The sequence below is a fragment of the Pongo abelii genome, chromosome 9, assembly GCF_028885655.2.
Source record: "Pongo abelii isolate AG06213 chromosome 9, NHGRI_mPonAbe1-v2.0_pri, whole genome shotgun sequence".
Lineage (NCBI taxonomy): Eukaryota > Metazoa > Chordata > Mammalia > Primates > Hominidae > Pongo > Pongo abelii.
Genome location: NC_071994.2, coordinates 1,844,283 through 1,863,889, shown reverse-complemented (window position 1 = coordinate 1,863,889; position 19,607 = coordinate 1,844,283). Strand labels below are relative to the sequence as shown.

Sequence of the window (19,607 nt, the reverse complement as noted above, 5' to 3'; positions counted from 1 at the left end):
CGGTCCCCAGGGAGGCACAGCCAAGGGGAGACAGAGCTGCCCCCCACCCGCACAGCCCTCCCCTCTCCCCATCCTCCCCGTATCCCAGACGCCAGTCCCCAACTCCTGATGACCTGAGGCTTGTCCGTGTCTCTGCCCACTGCCTCCACCTCTCCCTGCCTCCACCTCTCCCTGCCTCCACCTCTCCCTGCCTCCACCTCTGGGGAGAGGCACGCAGGGAGGGGTCTGTTCCTCTGGGTTCCTTACCCACCCAATCCAAACCTGCTTCCCCCTATTCCCCCACCCCCCACCGCTGGGACTGCTGTCCAACTTGGGATGGGATGGGGTCACCTCCTCTGTTGCTGAAGCCCCCTGAGCTTCATGACCCACCCAGTGCTGCATGAGGGCCCTGAGGTCCTGCTTCAACTTCGCCCCAGAGTGGTGATGCCAGGACTAGACTGAGTGCGGGCCGGGGTGACTGCAGCCCAGGCCTGCCTGCCACACACACCCCCTCCCAAAGGTGCCCACGCCAGCCGGAGAGACCCCAACTCTACCAGTGCGGCCTGGGGTGACTGCAGCCCAGGCCTGCCCGCCACACACACCCCCTCCCAAAGGTGCCCACGCCAGCCAGGCAGACCCCAACTCTACCAGCGCGGGCTGGGGTGACTGCAGCCCAGGCCTGCCCGCCACACACACTGTGTCCCAAAGGTGCCCACAAAGGTGCCCATGCCAGACAGACAGACCCCAACTCTACCACCGCACACCGGGGTGACTGCAGCCCAGGCCTGCCCGCCACACACACCCCATCCCAAAGGTGTCCACGCCAGCCGGACACACCCCAACTCTACCAGCGCGTGCTGGGGTGACTGCAGCCCAGGCCTGCCCGCCACACACACCCTGTCCCAAAGGTGCCCCCGCCAGCCGGACAGACCCCAACTCCACCAGCGCGTTCCGGGGTGACTGCAGCCCAGGCCTGCCCGCCACACACACCCCGTCCCAAAGGTGCCCATGCCAGCCGGACACACCGCAACTCTACCAGCGTGTGCCAGGGTGACTGCAGCCCAGGCCTGCCCGCCACACACAACCCCTCCCAAAGGTGCCCACGCCAGCCGGACAGACCCCGAAGTCTACCCAGACACCCAACAGAAGGGGTGCCCATGCAGCGGCAGACAGCGCTGACCAAAGGGCATCTATGACCCTGGAAACCTCATGGTGTGGCCTCCGCAGAGCCGCAAGCCTTGGACCCCTGCTGAGACTGGAAAATGGAGCCTGGTTTCCCCCAACCCCTCTACCCCTGGCTTCCCATTGGTCCTCAGAGGCTGGGTCAGGGACCGTCCTCAGATCAGGGTCCAGAACCGGCTTGATCTCCCGCTGACCAGCCCATCACCTCCCTTGCGCTGGGTGCCCTACCTCTTTTGATGTGCTCCGTGGCCAGCCCTGTGCCGGCAGCACCCTCGTCCCGCTCTGCAGCTGTTTCACATCTCTGCCCCCATCTGCCGCGACCAGCCTGGGTCGGAGGTTAGGGCCCTGCCCTGCTCGTGGGTGGCCCTGCCTGCTGCATCCCAGCTGCGTGGCTGCGGCTCTGCCTGCTCCGTGTCTGCTCTTTCTTCCCCCCTCCTCCTGTTCTGCGTGCTGTGCATATGGCTTTCTGTCCTCCTCCGTGTCACTGACCACAACGCTGCCGGGCCCGTGCCACGAGCGAGGCGACCTGCGGGACCTTTCTGGGGCCCTAGCCTGCACTCTGCGATCAGCGTCCTCCGCCGCAGCTCTCACCCTCGCATGCATCAGCGTCCTCCGCCGCAGCTCTCACCCTCGCATGCATCAGCGTCCTCTGCCGCAGCTCTCACCCTCGCATGCATCTACATGCCACCCCACTCGGTGCCTGCTTCCCGCAGGAGGGGACCAAGGAGCCCTGACACCTACAGGTCCACCGACAGCCCGGCTGCACCTCCCGCCTTTGCTCGACGGCCCTCGGGAGCGCTGCGGCGCCTGGGCCAGCTGGGACTGCCCTGGCAGTGCTCTTGCCGTGCTCACGAGGCAGGCTTTTGGCACGTTCCGGGACACGCGACCAGTCCCTGGCAACGGCTCGAGGCTCTGCCATCCTCTTTCCTTCCCAGCTAGCCGTGCCCAGATGTACCTCACATCCCTGAAGGCTCTGCCCACAGATGCTGCCCGAAGCGCTCCCATCCTCCACGCAAGCAGAGGCTTCATACATTATTCAGATGTGGTGCCCACCTGGGTGGGAGCCACAGCCGGCACCCAGAGAGAAGGGCCAAGCCAGCCTGGCATTCAACCACCTGTTCCACTCCCACAGCACCGGAATCTTCCTACCGCAGCACCCAGCCGCCAGGCCCTCTTCCTGACGCCCCCACACCATGTCTGCCTGTGGCGCTCTGGGGTGCCCGGCCTGGCCACCGGCTCCTCCCCGAAGCTTTCATGGCTGACCAGCCCCTCCCAGACTCATCATCTCTGGGGGTGCAGGGGAGACATCGCAGAGCAAAAAAGAGTCTGCCCCTGGGCCGGCTCTACTTTCCCAGGAGACTCCCTGGTGTATGTCCCCTGGTGCTGCGGACACCCCCTGCCAACCCCAGGATGGGGGTAAGCTTTGGCGCCTCCTTGAGCCTCAGCTTTCCTGTTTGCAAAATGGGGTATGAAGGCCAGCTTCAGTGAGCCGTGGGAGACTCACATGGCCTTGGGATGTCCTCGTGGCTGAGGTCAAGTGGACCTGCCTTGGTCCTCTGCACCTGAGGTCCAGACATCCCCTTTTAAAGGGGCACAGTGAGCACCAGTGCAGCCAGCACCTCCGTCCTCGCAATGGTTGCCAGGGGCGCAGTTCTATCACCCCCATTACAGATGCACAAACGGAGGCTCGGAGGTGCACATCTCACATCTCACGCAGGGGTCCCAGGGAGCTGATGACGTGGCTGGGGCTCCAACCCTTCAACCCCGAAGAACCGGGTGTGGGGAAGACCAGTCAGGGACAGAGGCCAGAAGAGGTGCTGCCCCTGAATGTGAGTGGAGGGTCCTGACCCAGGGGGCCCCAGTCTGGGCGCAGAAATTCATTCCTCAGTCCCAGGGAAAACCAGCCCTCCCCCAGGCCCCCTCCTCTGTGGGGCGCCCCATTTTCCTTGCCCGTACTCTCCTTGGCAAGCTCGCCAGCCCTCGCCTGGCCTCACTGCGTTCCTCCAGCGTCCATTTCTCGTTTCTTTGATCTTCCTCTTACCATCCGTCTTTGGGGCACCAAGAAGCTGTGTGAGACAGCGGCTCCGCAGCCTTCTGCCCCCGGGCACCTGCTAGGTGCGGCCCATGTGGGAGAGACCCCTCCTCCCACACCTGGGATCGGCGGCAAGGGGCAGTGCCCGGGACCCTCACACAGCTTCCATTCGCCCCTCAGCCCCTCCCTCTGCCCTTGCGATCCTGCCGCCACTCCGCACCCACTTCTGCTCCCCTCTCCCTCCTCCTTCAAGGCAACCCCTGCTCTCCCTCCCTCTCAGCATTTTTCCCTCCCTTTCTCTCATTTCTTTCTCGTGCCTTCGCTTTCTTTCTTTCTTTTCTCTGTCACTTCTCCCCAGGTAGGGTTTGTTCTTGTCGAGAGACACTTACAGCTCCAGGCACAGGGTTGCCCCCCTCCCAGCATCCCTGGCCAGGCCGGGCCCTCAATCTCACCTCCACAAGCACCACCTCGGCTCGCACCAATACCTCCCCAACCCGTCACGGGCAGCAGCCGACCCTCACGGCCATGCTCATGCCTCCCGGGTCTCAGCCCACTTGGAGCCTGGGGCAGGGGCCAGAGCCCCTCACCCTTCTCCCTAATGATCCCCACCCCATCCAGGGGTCACCCAAGGGCTTCTCTCCCACAAGCTCCCACTTGCAGCGGCTCCTGCCTGCCCTCCAGAGACCTCTGTGGTCAACCCCAGTCCACCAACCTCTGCCGAGCCGCTCTGAGCCGGATGCTCAGTCCCCGGGGCCATGCTCCCTCTGGCCTCAGGGTGCCTCCCCTTTACGGCTCCGGCAGGGGCATCTGGGGGTCGAGTGCCCAGGGCACCCTAGCTGCCGCTTGCTGGCCGCTCTGCCCAGCTCTGGTTCGCCGGCTGGGACTGAAGCCTGAACCGCAGTCCTCTGGGCTCTGGCCCTGACACCCTGCCCAGGGGGCTGGGCCACTCGGTCCCTGCACCCCTGCTGCTGGCTCGCCTGGGCTTCTGGGCAGGATGGGCTCTGTCCGAAGACCGACTTCCAGCCCTGCCAGGGCGGGGGCTACCCCACCCTCAGGATCTCAGGCCTGGATGGGCCCAAGGCAGCCACACCCTTTTGGACACTGCGGTTGGAGGCCTGGCTTCCCCCAGCCCCCTCAGGGCCAGCCCAGCAGGCTGCCAGCCCATTCCTGCCCCACTGGCCACATCAGTAGCCCCAGAGGTCCCTGGGCCAGTCTGCTCAGGGTGGGTCCCTGCCTGAGGGGCCTTAGAGCCCTGGGGAGAGCCAAGCACGGTGTGGCTGCCACATCTGTACATCTGTGGGCAAACATGTGCCCGAGATGGAGGGAATGGAGGGACTCACACCGCCCAAAGAGCCGTGGCTAAGGGTGAGCACGGGGCTCCAGGGACCTCAGTGCTTGATGAGGACGTCTGCCAGGCTGATCCCCAGCCCCCCTCTTCACTCTGGGCCAGGCTACAAGGCACTCTCAGCCGGCCTGGTGCCCTCTCACAAAGCCAGGACCCCACAGGTGGCAGGATCAGGCCGGTGGCTGAGTCCGGGTGACGTCTGGAGTTGAGTGTGCTGAAGTCCTCTTGAGGTCCCCTGACCATCCCTAACACTTGCCTTGCCCGAGCTGGCCCTGGGAGAGCCCCGAGTTGCCCAGGGGCAGGCAGGAGGCACAGGGCAGACTCCCAGGTGCCTGGAAGGGCAGACTTAGCAGGGAGGCATTGGGGGGAGGTCAGCCCAGGGCCTGACCCTGCCAGCCAGAAGCCACATTCTGGCAGGGGCTGGGTACAGCCAGACCTGGAGAAAATGGTGTTATGGGGCTACATGCAGAGCCCCTGGGCTCACACTGGATGTAGACAAGGAGAATCACTGGGGCAGGGGCGGGGGACGACGGAGCAATGGGGACACGTTTTCCCACTGGCCCAGAGCGCCATTTTTAATGAATGTAAACTGCATTGAATTTACTCCCTGGCAGCTGCTGGCACCTAGCATGGCCCTTCAGGGCTCATCACTGAGGACACAGCACCCTGCCTGCAATGCCTTTCCCAGCCCTGCACCTGACATGGCAGGACACCCAGGGGGTCCCCGGGAAAGGGATGGGGTGATGCGGGTGGAGGAGGGACCCGGGGACCCGGGCTCATCATGCCCTGCTGAGTGGCCCTGAAGTCTCTTCACCCACAGCTTCTCTGAGCCTGGCTCACTCCTTTATCCAACAGGGAGTGGGTAGGGGGCAGTCTGCCTGGCCTGGAGGGCTGGGACTGGGGAAGTCCAAGCTGTTGGAGTCTGCAGAGAAGTGATCATGGCAGTGGTGGTGAGTGCAGCACTGTCCCGGGTGGTAGTGTGTGTGTGCATGTGTGTGTGCGTGTGTGTGTGCATGTGCGTGTGTGGGTGTGGCGGGTGGGTGGGGTGCAGTGACCTCTGGGTCTGTGCCCTGGAGGGGCTGTGTGTTAGTGCACACGCGTCAGCCTTGCTTCATGTAGCTCACCTTGGTTTCTCCCCTTAGCTGGACAAGGGACTCTTGCTGCCCTCTGCCCGGCCCCCGTCAGGGCAAGTTCCGAGGGAGTTCAAAGGGACGGGTCCTTATGCCACCAACCCACTGGCTGACCACCGCAAGTGAGGTCCCCTTCCCACTGTCTCCTCCCCAGGTCCACAGGGACTGGCTCCGAGCCTGGGCCCACACGGCTTCAGTGCCTCCTGAGTGTGGCTTGCTTACCTGGGGCTGCAGTTGGTGCTGGGCCCGCTGGACGTATGCTCATGGCCGAGCCCCTGGTGACAAGGGGATGAGCCCCCGCATAGCCAGGCAGGGGCTCTGCTTCTCCTTCGGGGGCTGCACTTCCTTCTCTTGGGCCTATTTGTTAAGTAGCACTGGTGAGCCTGGGGGATTGACTCCAGGCACTCCTCAAATCCCAGGCCACAGAGCTCCTGGTGGACAGCAGCGTCCCCTGGGAAAACACATTCCCGTTGGGCAGGGAGGGAGGTCTGACCAGCAGAGCCTGGAAGCCCAGGAGGAGGAGGCTCATGGAGGGCCAGGGGTAGGGGGAGGCTGGGATGAGGTGTGCCCAGCCAGGGGCCCACTGCAGATCCTGGTGCTGGTCCTGAACTCGGGTGGCAGCCGGAGACCCTGCCAGGTGGGGACCAGATCAGAGCCATCTCTCTGCATCTGCACGGACCCAACAAGTGGGAGCTGGGGAGGAGGGGTGAGCCGGGCTGCCCTCAACCCCTCAGACCCCGCTTAGCTCACCCCCATGGGCATCCCTGGCTCTCTGCCCTCTCAGAGTCTCAGCACTGAGTGCCTGGCCTGGGTGGGCAGTGGCAAGCTGACCGATGCCAGCCCTGTCTCCCAGGAGCTCGAGGTCCAGCCAACATGCTCCATGCCATCAAAGGGAGTCAGAGCAGGACAGCCCTCCAGGTTAGGAAGAAGCAAGGCAGCCTTCAAGCAGGAGGTGGTGTTTCAACTTGGCTTAAAAGCCTGGAAGGGTTGAGGAGGAGAAAGGGCACCACAGGCGGCTCAGAGTGGCTGACGGTGCAGAGGGATATCTCTGAGACTGCCCAGGCTGGGTCCCAAGGAGCCTTGGGCCCTCCAAACTCTGCTCTCACACCTGACGCCACGAAGGGCCACACCACTACTTTACAGAGGAGGAAACAGGCTGGGAGAGGGCACCACACTGGCCCAACGCCTGCAGGTGGACAAGGCCCAGGCACCCTCCCTGGCCGTGAGGAGCCTCCTACTCAGAGTTGGTGGCTGCAGCCAGGGCCGGTAAGCTCAGCCCAAAGTTCAGTTTCATGATCTGTGAAGTGAGGGTGACGGGAGGGTGCCCAGGATCCGAAGGACCCCGCGGGAGGCCCCAGAAGCCACGCAGAGGATGGGCCCTTCATCCTCGGGGCTCAGAGTCGAGCAGACCCCAGGGCTAGGGGAGAGATGTGAGCAGGTGACAGTGCAGCCGGCGGTGCAGGTGGGACGGTGTGAGCGGGCGACAGTGAAGCCGGCGGTGCAGGTGGGATGGGGGAGGAGAATGCATGGGCAGCTGCCAGGAGCCAGGAGGAAGAGGCCTCAAGCAGCCTCTGCACTCACACATGTACACGCAGCCAGCCTGGCACCCTCTCCCTGCCCACGCTTGGGGCAGCGGAGCCCACCGAAGCTTGGGGGGAGGCCCAGTGGCCCGGTGCATGTGGCAGCCCAGCATGGGCACCCTGCCCTGCCCTCCATGCCCAGCCGGGGCAGGAGGGACCTACCTCAAGAGGTATCCAGGCCCTGTCTGCTAGAGTTCCTCCTCAGTAGCTCGGGACTGCCCAGGCTGCAGCCTCTGCTCAGGCAGCGACCTGGCCTGACCCCAGCCCCGGGGATACAGCAGCATCGTCAAAGGCTCCTGTCCTGCTGGCCCTCCTCTCTGCTGCCCTCCTCTCGCACCCCTGCCCCCTTATGCCGGGCTCTCCTTGGCTTTCCTGCCTCTCCCGGCGCCTCTCACTCCTGCACTTCCTTGGCGCTCTGCCCTGGCCCTCGGTCCCTCGCTGGCTGTCACCCCTCCCCTGTCCCTTCTCTTTGTCTGGTGTTCTCCTTGTCCCTGTGACCCTCTGCCCGTCTGTCTTGGCCCCTCTGGCCCCTGGCATGGGAGTCTGCGGGCTGGCTCCCTTGGGCAGCCTGGTCCCTCCCTCTGGCACCTGGCACAGGGGTCTGTGGGCAGCCTGGTCCCTCCCTTCAGCTCCTGGCACGAGGGTCTGCAGGCCGGCTCCCTGCGGGCAGCCTGGTCCCTGTGTCCCCATCCCTGCGGGTCTCCCTGACTGTGGGTCTCCCTTTCCCCTCTCCTACTTCAGGACTCTCAGCAGCTGCTTCTCTTTTGTTTCCCCCAGGCCCCTTCTCCTCCCGCCTCCATCTCTTCCACCTCTACCTCCTCCTCCTTCCGAGAAGAGTAAAAATGTCAGAGCGAAAACTCTCCCAGCCCAGCAGCGTGGGGCTCAGCCAGATCTCTGTGGCGCGCTATGGGCAGCATGGCTGCCTCCTTCCCTCCCTCCCTTCCTCTTTCCCTTCCTCCCTCTGCCTCTGCCCTCAGGCCACCTTAGCAGCCGCTGCCCGCCTCTCGGTCTCCCCTGGCCCTCTGTGGTGCCCCTGCCCCAGGCACAGGGGCCGGGCCTATTTTGCCCATCTCTGCCTCCCACCTCGGAGTGCCTCATGCCCTCTGCCAGGCCCTGCCCGGGCCCTCCTCTGTTCTTCTCCTTCATCGGCCGTTCTTGTCCAGTCCCCCGTCAACCTGCCACCTCCCTCACCATCACCGCAGGCCTGGACCCTTCGCTGGTTCCTCTTTGTCCCGTCCCCTCCTTCCCCCTCTCGCACTCAGCCCCTCTCTCCTCTCTCCTTTCCCTCTGGTGTCTCTGTCCCTATCTCTGTCTCCCTCCCTCCTTCCCTCCTCCCTCCCTTCCCCTCCCTTCCCTTCCTCTCCCCTCCTCCCCTCTCCCCCGCTCCTGGTTCTCCACTTTCCCTTTGTTCATTCCCAGCCTCTGCTCTTGTTGTCACCTCCAGAGAAGGCTTGGCACCCCAAGAACCCTCTCTGTTCCCCAAATGGGGAGGCTGCTGCCTTTCCCGGTGGCCCCAACCCCCAGCCAGACTGCAGAGATGACCCAAGAGGCAGAGACGCCACCAACGCAGCATCTTCGGTTTGGTATTGGCACAGCATGGTCCCAAGAGGTGGCCAGTGGGCACAAAGTCGGGCTGGTGCCCTCGCCAGCCAGGCCCCCCTTGCCACTGTCCTCTGGCCCTGGCCCAGGGAGGAGCAGCCCAGCCCTCTGTTCCTCTGGTTGGGCTTGGCTGCTGTGACTCACTGGAGGACACTCGGGGCTAGTGGCCGGACGGACGAGGGGTGGGATGGGACACATGTTCAGGGCTCACCGAGGGTCAGCTCTGCGATGACAGTCTCACATCCGGCAGCTTGCCCAGCTCGCTGGCACTCAGAACCACCACTGTACCCATGTCCCGGATGGAGAAACCAAGATCCAGCCAGCAGCACTGGCATCCAAGGCCACAGAGCGAGGGCCTGGCACAGCCAGAACCAGAGCCAGATCTGCTGGCCGCTGGCCACCGGATTAGTCCTGGGCCACCATCTGTGCATGAGCACTCACCTGCCCATGCCATCCTCTGTCCCTACATGCACGGAGAACAGCCACCTCTTGCCTCCCCAGCTATCATGACCCTGGCCAGGCCAGGGAGTTGGGGTTGCGCAGTACCTTGGGAACACTGAGGGAAGCAAGGGCGAGGTTGGGAGCAGACGGGCGAGCGGGTGAATCACCGCAGAGGGCAGCGCGCCGGGGGTGGCGGTGACAGTCGGAAAATTCCACATGGGACCATAGCCCGGGCTGTGGTGACTCAGGTGGTGGGCTACCCCATGGAGACTGCGGGGGTCAGGAAGTCTGTCCCCACTCCCTACGCACACACCAGGCTGGGTCCCAGGGCCAGTCCTGGAGAGAGGAGCCCATAGCATCTCCCCTCCCCTGGCACAACCCAGGAGGAAGCAGGGAATGTACACTACAGACCATGGTGTTGGCCCCACATCCCCAGCATCCCAGGGCTGCAGAGACCACAGGGTTCTGGAGTAAGCAGGAGGGATGGTAGCCAGGGCTGGACCTCAGGTTGGACAAACGTTTAGTGAGATCACCCAGGGGAGGGGAGGTCACCCAGAGGAGGCAAGATTACCCGGGGGAGGTGAGATCACCCAGGGGAGGCGAGATTACCTAGGGTAGGTGAGGTTACCCAGGGGAGGTGAGGTCACCCAGGGAAAGCTAAATCACTCAGGGGAGGCGAGATTACCTAGGGTAGGTGAGGTCACCCAGGGGAGGTGAGATCACCCAGGGGAGGCGAGATTACCTGGGATGGGGGGCAGTGAGCTTGTGCTTCATTTGCACCTCAACCTGCCTATTTCCTCCTTACCTCCTGTTTTGACTTCTGGAGGGAGTCCCAGCCACAGACAGTCAGGAATGAAATGTGGCCAAGGCATATTTTAGTTCAAAAGAAGGAAGAATATTCCCACAGGGAAAAGAGCTACCTTGGAATGGCAGGACTTTCCTGTCACTAGAGAATGATCATCTGTCAGAAATGCTGATGGATGGGAAGTGACAAGAACAGATATTTACATGCAGTGGCCAAGAGTCATGGTTTTACAACTAGGGCATGTCCTGTGAGGGACAATATGGGAGAGTATTTGATGTCAACTCCACTGTTATGTGTGCGCTCATCCATTCACCCACTCATCCATCCATCAGTTCATCCATCCATTTTACCCATCTGCCCACCCATCTATTCATCCATCCATTTATCCACTCATCCATCCATCCGTCCATCCATTCATCCATCCATCCATCCATTCACCCATCCATCCATCCACCCATCCATCTATTCATCCATCCATCTAGCCATCCACCCATCCATCCATCCACTCATCAATCAATCCATCCATCCATCCATCTATCCATCCATCCATCCATTCATTCACCCATCCATCCACCCATCCATTCACCCATCTATCTATTCATCCATCCATCTATCCATCCACCCATCCATCCATCCACTCATCCACCAATCCATCCATCCATCCATTCTTCCATCCATCCACCCACTCATCCACCCATCCACCCATCTATCCATCCATGCATCCATTCACTTATCCATCTATTCACCTATCCATCCATCCATTTACCCATCCACTCATCCATCCATCCAACCATTCATCTATTTATCTGTCCATTATCCATCTATCCATCCATCTATTCATCCATCCATCTATCCATCCATCCATCCATCCAACCATTCATCTATTTATCTGTCCATTATCCATCTATCCATCCATCTATTCATCCATCCATCTATCCATCCACCCATCCATCCATCCACTCATCCATCCATCCATCCATTCATCCATCCATCCATCCATTCATCCATCTGTCTATCCATCTGTCTCTCCATCCTTCCATATATTTATTCAATAAATCTGTACTGAATTCAGACACTTTGAAGGTGCTGGGTATTCAGCATTAACAAAGTCCCTGCTCTTACAATGATCATGTTTCAAGTGTGGGAACAAACACATAAATAAATAAAGGTCAGATGATGGAAAATATGACAGAAAATATAAATCAGGGTAAAGGCATATGGAGTTCTGGAGGGGATTGATATTTTATGTATGATACCCTCATGGAAATAAGTAATTCTTTCCTTGGGTTTTTATATATGAAAGCCTCATGGAAAGAAGTAATTCTTTTCTTATTTGAAAAGAGATGAGAGAAATAGGAGGAAGTGTTCCAGGAAGAGGGTGAAAAATTCCTGATTTAGTAGTGTCTACTCACACATCTGTCTTTCTAATAGTTCACTCAGCACGGATTCAATTGTCTATTGATTCATTATCTATCCATTTATCTTTCTACTCATCTCTTGTTATATCCACCCACATATCCATCTATTCATCTATTATCCATATCCATCCATATGTCTACCTCTCCTGACATCCTTCTATTAATCTTTCCAATCTTTTATATGTCCATATTCCAGCCATCCACTCATCCACCCATACATAATTCCATCTCATGTGTCCTTCCATCAATACATTCATTCACCCATTTATACACCCATTCATCCATCATCCATTCATCCATAAATCCACTCATCTTTTGTTTTGGTACATTTGCTCATTTAGCTGTTGGGCTGATGATCAGCCAATATACACAGATACAACACAGTTGAATATAGGAATATATATAATCAGCACTGATTCCGGTAGATTAATATTTGTACCACATGCTTTGTTAAATATTCTAAATATCACATCTGCATTTATCTATCCACCCATCCATTCGTTCTTTCATCCAAACATCCATATATACATACATATGTTCTTCTGTCCATCCATCTATTTTTTGTTCATCTGCTCAATTGTTCATCCATTCATCAGTTACTAAATAATTCTTTCTATTTATGCATGAGTTATACTCTATTTATACATGAGTCCATCTACCCATTCATCCATCCACCCCATCCATCTGCCCATCCATTCACCCACCTGTCCATCTATCCATGCACCTATCCATCCACTCATCCCTCTATCCATCCACCCATCCATCCATCCATCCATCATTCAATTATCCATCCATCCATCATTCAATTATCCATCCATCCATCCATTTGTTCCTACTTCCTATCATTCTTCATTCATCTTTCCATTCATTCATACTGTTCTCCATAATTGATTCTTTTCTAATCTTTATTTTTCCTCTTATGCAACTAAGACATGGTTCATAAGCTCATGGCCCAAGAATAAAGCAGACCACCATGGCCCAGGAGGCTGAGCACCTCGATAGAGCCTAAGCAGGGGCTACAGGGGTAGGGATCTGTCTTCTTATTGACACATTCTCATCATCCCTGACACATACCTGCGAATGTATGTTCACAGAGCAGCATCCCAGTGAAAGGTGCTTTGAGCACTGAGAGAGCCCGTGGGGACAGGGGAGGACAGGGTGGTGGCCTCAGTGGCTCCCGAGTGATCCCTGGTGGATAAATATCTCTGATTTAAAGAGGAGGCAGCCTCCAAATGCTTGGAGCATGCATCTGTTCAGTGTGGCCCTCTGTTCAAGCAAGCACTGCCGACAGCAGGAGAATGGGCCAGAGCCATGGGCAGGGGCCAGGGTGGTGGGTCATGGGTGCTGGGTGCTGGGGGCTGGGTGGTGATTGGTGGGTGCTGGGTGGTGGTGATGAAGCTCAGATTTTGGTTGGGATTGGGTCTAGGAGAAAGGCTAAAGGATTATTTCTAGATTCATCTGGAATGAATTGGCTAGATCCTTCCATCCCAAGTCTCATTGCTTTTCTGAGGGGAGGTACCCGGGACAGGAGGAGGAGGCAGCCTTGCCTCAGAAACCAAACTGTCAAAAGTGTAGGTTCCACCCAGGAAGGAGGAGCACAGGCACTTTTGAGATGAGGGGGATGTGCTCTTCTCTGGAGCAGAAAAGAGCAGTAGGTGAGGTCCCACCTGCCAGGGATGGAGCAGGAGAGTGACCCCTGCACAACCTTGAATCCTCATCTGCAGCCCATGGGCAGCTGGAGATTGGGGACTCTGGGAAGGGTACTGAGCATAGAAGCCACCCCCTGCCCCAGTGGACAGGGTATCCTGGACACCTCAGCCACTCTCCCCAAGCGTGTGGTGTGTATAGAGGCCCCTGCATCTGCACCCCTGCTCCCAGGGAAACTGGGAACCCAGGAGGTATGCTGGAACCCTTCATGCTGTGACCTACAAATGCCCCGCACAGAGCGGCCCTGCTCCAAGCTCTGAGGTCAGGGGCCCATGTGCCTGCCTCCTCCTGCCGGGGGATACAGGGGACTCAGAGGCCCTCCCTGCCACAAACTCCCTTCCCCGACAACCCACAAGCAGCTTGGAGGCAGTTAGCAGATGGAGTTAGGATAGGACTTGCCTGGCCCCAAGAAAGGGCCAGGGGCTTTCCTCCCTCCACCCCTGCTCAGCATCTCCCTCCTCCCTTGTCTGCCTGTGTCCGGCACTGGCGGGGCTGTGCTGGGTGGGACACGGCTAGAAGGCCTGGCTTTCTCAATCCCCTAATCTCTTATCAACCCCACCCCCATGCAGCCCCTCCAACCTCTTTCCAGGTCCCTAGATGTTGGGGAGGGGATGGGGGCTGGGCCGGCTGTAGAGAGTCTAACCCTGGGGAAGGGGCCCTGCAGGGCTGCCCCCTGGCCGAGCCCCTCCAGCCCGCTCACTTCCCTCTCTTCTAAGTATCAATACAGCCTCGTCCACAGCCAGGGCCTGGTTCTGTCTGCCTCGGCGCATATGGAAAGCCCTCTCCGATTGCCTTGTGGTCCTGGGCTGCCATCTCCCAGAAGGTCCTTAGTGGCCCCCAAAAAGATGCTGAGGGCTGGGATTTGGGCGGGGCTGGGCTGGAGGGAAGTGGAGGACCTTGCTGGTCCTGCAGCGCCCGGTCCCAGTTCTGCTTTTCGGGACGGTCCCTTTGCTGGTACTGCAGTGCCCGGTCCCAGTTCTGCTTTTCGGGACGGTCCCTTTAGGTGCTTGCTGAGCTTGGGCCATGAGCAGTGCTCTGGTGCTCTCGGGAGCCTTTGAGTCCAGAGTGGCTGGTGTGTGGTGTGGGGTCAGAGAGCCCCCGGGAAGGGCAGTCCAGCCCAGCTCCCTGCTGGTGCCCGCAGGTCTTGTGGGCCCTCAGCACCTGAACCCCACAGGGGCAAGGACTCTGGCCCCTCCCCAGGCAGGGAACAGCCCTTGGACAATGCACTTGGCCCCTGTGGGCCTCCATTTGCATCTGTGAAATGGGAGGCTCCAGGGACCTGCCTCTCAGCTCTGGGGGATGAAACAAGAGCCTTGGTTTAAAAAGCTTGGCAAAGGCGGGGCGCGTTGGTTCATGCTTGTAATCCCAGGACTTTGGGAGGCTGGGGCGGGTGGATCACCTGAGGTCAGGAGTTCAAGACCAGCCTGTCCAACATGGTGAAACCCTCTTCTCTACTAAAAATACAAAAATTAGCCGGGGGCAGTGGCAGGTGCCTGTAATCCCAGCTACTCAGGAGGCTGAGGTGGGAGAATCTCTTGAACCTGGGAGGTGGAGGTTCCAGTGAGCCGAGATTGTGTGACTGCACTCCAGTCTGGGCAACAGAGTGAGACTGTGTCTCAAATACATAAATAAATAGCTTGGCAAAGACTGTCATGGAGTGAGCGCTTGGTCTGAGTGGCTACATTCTGAGTGTGCAGACGGGGAAACTGAGGCTTCAGAGGGGTACGGCCTACTCAACCAGAAAGCACTCCAAGGGCCTATAGCAGCTGAGGCAAGGCCAGCCCTGGGGCCTTGCAGCCTGTCCCCCTCCCGCTGCCCCAGCAGTGGGATCTCAGGGGCTGAGACAGCAAGGCAGAGCTCACACCCCCACCCCTCACCAGCCTGAGGACTCAGAGCGGGAGACAACTGGGCCCTTTCCGCTGCCAACACCCTCGTCTTCTCTAGGGCTCACTCATCCATCTGGCATGTTCTCAGGGAACTGAGGCGGAGGCAGGCTGGCCTGTAGGGTAGTGGAGGGGAGGCCCACCATCCTGCCACCCCAGGGTGCCACCGGCCAGGGCCTGTCCCAGCTGGACCCCAGACCCTCCTGGCACTGCCCTTGTGTGGCTCCAGGATTGTTTTAGGAGACACGAGGGACCCAGGAAGGGGGCGCAGGAAGGAAGGATTCTGGCTTCCAGAATCAGCAGGGGTGGGGCCTGTGATGCTCCCGTTTGTGCGACCAGCCCAGCTGGGTGTCAGCGGACAGCAGCGCCTGCCAGCCCAAGAGGAAGAAGACATCCTTCTGCTTCCCTGGGAAACTTCCAGATGCCTGAGACCCCATACCCAGGGCAGGAGGAAGGGGACCTCCCCAGGGATCCCGAGTCCAGACATCAGGTCTTGACCACAGGAAGGTGTAGGGAGAGAGCCCCAGGGCTTAGCCCTCAATCCTAACCTCCCTCAGCAGCCCCTGTGGGGCCAGGGTTGGGGCTGAGGTGGCTTCCCCAACTGTCCCCAGCTCTGCCCTCTTTCCTGAGCAGCTGTGGGCACCTCTGGGGGCCCTCAGGGCCACCTGCCCCAGCTTGGAGCATTGCACATCCTCTAGGTGGTACCTGGCCCTGGCTCAGAGAGCAGATGGGCGGGAGGGCTGCCCAAGGGCCTGGCTGCCTGGGGGGTTCCATCCCATGGGCTCCTGCTGCTCAGATGAAGACTTCCAGGGGGCTGCCAGGGGCCTCCAGCCCCTTCTTCCTTCAGAATCTGGAGCTCTGAGGGTCTCCAGGGACAGATGGCCAGAAGGGGCCCTGCCAGATCAGCCCCTCAGGTCATCCCTGCCCTTCCCAACTCAGCTCAGCACACAGAGAAGCGAGGGAGGCTCCGATGGGCCAGGCGGGGCTCCAGAACTGGCCCTGTCCATGGCAGGTGCTGCCAGAGCCCTGGGCAGTGGCCTCCCACCGAGGGCTGGGCAAGCCTTTGAAGGTCCGCAGAGGGGCAGGGCGGTTGGGTGATGCTAGGAGGGGCACGTGCCAGGGCTCTGACACCTTCCAAAACTGGGAAGAGCTGGGAAAGCCGGTGGGATGGGAAGTGAGTTCAACCAGGCCAGGAGGGCCCGGCGTGGCCACCCAGGGGCATGGACTTTGCCTGTAGCTGGTGAATGGTTCTTTCCGTGGGAGACACGGCCTGGTCGAGCATGGGGAATAGACTGGGGGCAGGGTCATCCTGATGGGGGCCTGGGCTACACAGGGGCAGACTGAGAGGGCCGCCAGGGTGTCTGTGGGATGGGGTGGGGGCAGGCAGACTTGCCTTCTAGGTGTGGGCATGGGGCGGGCACCCCAGGGCGGGTGGGCACCCCAGGGCGGGTGGGCACCCCAGGACGGGTGGGCCAAGGACAGGCACTGCAGCCAAAAACGCAGTGTGACCCCAGGGAGGGTACACCCCTGCAGAGCTGGGCTCCAACATTTGGATATGTCGAACACAAGGTCTGAGAAGGCATCCTGACCCTCCCCAGCTGTGGACCGGGACGCCCCGTCCTCATCGCCTCAAGGCCTCCAAGGCCAGGTAGTTCCTCAGTGTGGGGAGAGCCTTGCTCTTGGGGGCTATAGAGGGCAGGCGTCCCCCAGTGTCACCAGGGAGTCCCCCCGGAGCCACAAGGGAGCTCTGTGAAATCCTCGTCTTGCCCCCAAGGGACAAGGACAAGCTAGTGACTGTTGGCTGGACAGCGGGGCGAGACAGGAGTGCCCCCGAGTGGAGGAACCGCAGTCCAGCCTGGCTGGCAGCCGAAGCGGAGCCTGGACCCCGCCCAGGGTCAGGGGACCTTCTTTGGCCTGAGGCCTGGTGGGAGAGGACAGTCCTGTCCCAGGGGCATCTGAGAGACCACATCATGGAGGGGTGGTTCTGAGGAATCTGGCCCCGTCCTGGGCAGTCTGAGGGGAGGGGCCACATCATGGGACAGTCTGAGGGGCTGGACCCACTTGTCCGGCTGGAGGGGCTTGGCCTGCCCTGGGCCTCGTGTCGGGGGCATGTCCTGAGACTGTCACAGGCTGGCGTCCCTGGCACTCTGTGAGATGCATGGGGGCTGTCTCATCCACTCTGCTCCAGCCCCAGCTGAGCCCGCCCAGCCTGGGCCTTCCTGGGGACTCCCGTGTGGGGGCTTCCCAGGCCACACATCCCTGCCTGGGTGCAGGGGACTTCTGTCCCATCCTAGACAGGAAACTCCCCGGTTCCCTTAGTCACCTTGTGAAATGAGAAGCCTACCCCACTGGGGCTCTCAGTTTCTGAAAGGTCAGGCTTGGCTGCACACCCTATGCAATTCGGGGGGCAGGGGATGTCCAAAGAGGGGGTCCAGGCTTTGCAGAGCCCAGGAGAATCACTGCTCTCCAGCTGGAGCACCTGACAGCCCCGGCACAGGTGCAGCCCTGGCCTCCCAGGATCTGCACCAAGATGCCCCAGGATCATCTGTGCCTTGGCCATGCCCGCCCCAACACCCGCCCCAGCTCCCGGCCCCGGGGATCCAAGGCATTTGAGACAGCTGGGAGGGGGTGGCCAAGGATGAGTCCAAGGAGGAAGGCGGGGGTGCCCCAGCCCAGAGGCTCATGTCCTGCCCTTCTATGGGCATGAGGTGACCAGGAGCAGCACCTAGTCCAGGGCTGGGGGTGGTGCTGACAGGAGGGCCCGTTTTGGAGCCAGGACACAGCTGTCATGCACCCAGCAGCCTGTCTGCCTGCACACGGCCTGGGCAGGGTACCCTCCCACCTCTCCGTGGGGACAGGCACGGACATCCTGACCCAGCCCTCAGCCAGCCCCGGCCTCTGCTTAGCCTCCACTCCACTAAAGGCACTCGGGGTCCCTTCAATGACCCCTCACACACACCAGGCCCACAGCAATGTGACGGTCGCCAAGGACACAGACCCAGGACAGTGACTGCAGCCACCAACACAGCACAGGAGCTTTGCATGAAGGCCAGGAGGTGGTCCCTGCACCGCCCTGGGTGGGGTAGACAGGGACCCTCTGCCGTCAGCACCAAGGCAGAGCTTGGTAGCAGCCCTGGCTGCAGTTTGGGGTGTTGTGAGCATCACCTTGGGCCTCCTCTCAGGTCCATCCTGTGTGGCTGCGGGCATCACACCCTTTCTGCAACTGGGCCCCAGCGCCTTCCCTTCTGCACACCAGGCCACAGCCCCCGCTGGCCGGCTCCTAGGCCGGCCTCTATTCCCAGCACCGGATCCCCATCTCCTGACCATTAGCACATCACCCCTCTGCCCCTCAAAGCCCTACCTGTCCCTGCACCCCACGCCCTGAGCCCTCCCGTCTGTTCTGGGACCTGCACCGGGGTCAACTCGGGTTCCCCTGGCGAGGCTCAGCTGTGATGCCTGGATGCCTGCTGGCCGGCAGCTCCCCTCTGCCAGGGAGCCCAGTTACAAGGCCCCTAGCCCTCTCCACCCACCCCAGCATAGGGCTGGATGCCCATTGGTACCACAGAGTACAGCTGCCCACTAGGAGGCCTTTGGCAGCGGGGTTTTTCCGCCCAGCTCTGGCAGTCCCACACACAACCTCTGCCATGCCCCCTCATGTCCCCACCCCAACCAACACACGGTGCCCGGCACCCAGCACAGGCACCTGCCAGAATCCTGGGCCTCGTCCTTTACCGCAGGTCAAGGGCAGCTTTGGGTGCCCTGCCCTGAGGCCTGCTGGGCCCCAAACCTGGCGGCCTCCAGACCCTCAAGTCAGGATAGCCCCTCTCAGATAGTCCTGTGGGCAGGTGGCCGGGCCCGGGCCAGTTCCACCCATCCCAGAGCAGCTGCTCCCCAGCCCCCACCTTGCCTCTTCCCAAGCTAACAGGGCCCACAGTTCCCAGCTCCTCCCTGGCAGTCCAGGACATGTCTTGGGGTCTCCTCGCTTCAGACATCCACCATGGGCTTAGGATCCCACGCGCCTCCCCGAGTGAGTCCAGGGCACAGAGGCGGGCGGAAGAGACCTCCACCCTTGTTGTGAGAGGGGGGTCCCGGCAAGACTTCCTGCCACCTGTCTGTGGGTCCCCAGTTTCCCCATCAAACATCCAAGTTCTCCCATTGGGGGCCCCAGATTCCCCATCAGGCACCCCAGTTCTCCACCCTCTATGCAGCTCAAGGACTATGCACCCGTGGACACAGCACGGGGCGCCGGGCGTCGCCGCAGACCCTTACCCCAGCAACTCTTCCCTCTCTTCGGCACCCGGGTCACTCGAAGCCTCCGCCATCGGCCTGTAGTCTGGGCCCCACAGGGTGCTGGCAGATCCCTGGAGTGGGTGTACGTGCTGTGGCTTTCAGTGCTTTCTGGGGCGGCTTCTGAGCCCCCACCCCCAGCCGAGTTTCACTTCCCCCTTCCGGCTGCAGGTTGAGGTTTGGAACCTATCTCGGCTTGGGTCAGGGTGTTGTTTTTTA

At 60.5% G+C, this 19,607-nt stretch overlaps 1 protein-coding gene across 8 annotated transcripts in view; it reads right to left on the bottom strand.

Moving 5' to 3' along the window:
* Nucleotides 1–19,607, bottom strand: part of LSP1 (lymphocyte specific protein 1) — a 37,870-nt gene extending 18,263 nt beyond the window's left edge. Inside the window, exon 1 of one of the 8 annotated variants that reach the window (XM_054524101.2) lies at nt 19,371–19,607. In XM_054524101.2, coding sequence (XP_054380076.1) covers nt 19,371–19,423 — 53 coding nt within the window. In that variant the 5' untranslated portion in view covers nt 19,424–19,607. The other 7 variants (XM_024255660.3, XM_024255665.3, XM_054524102.2 and 4 more) reach the window with 7 other exon arrangements.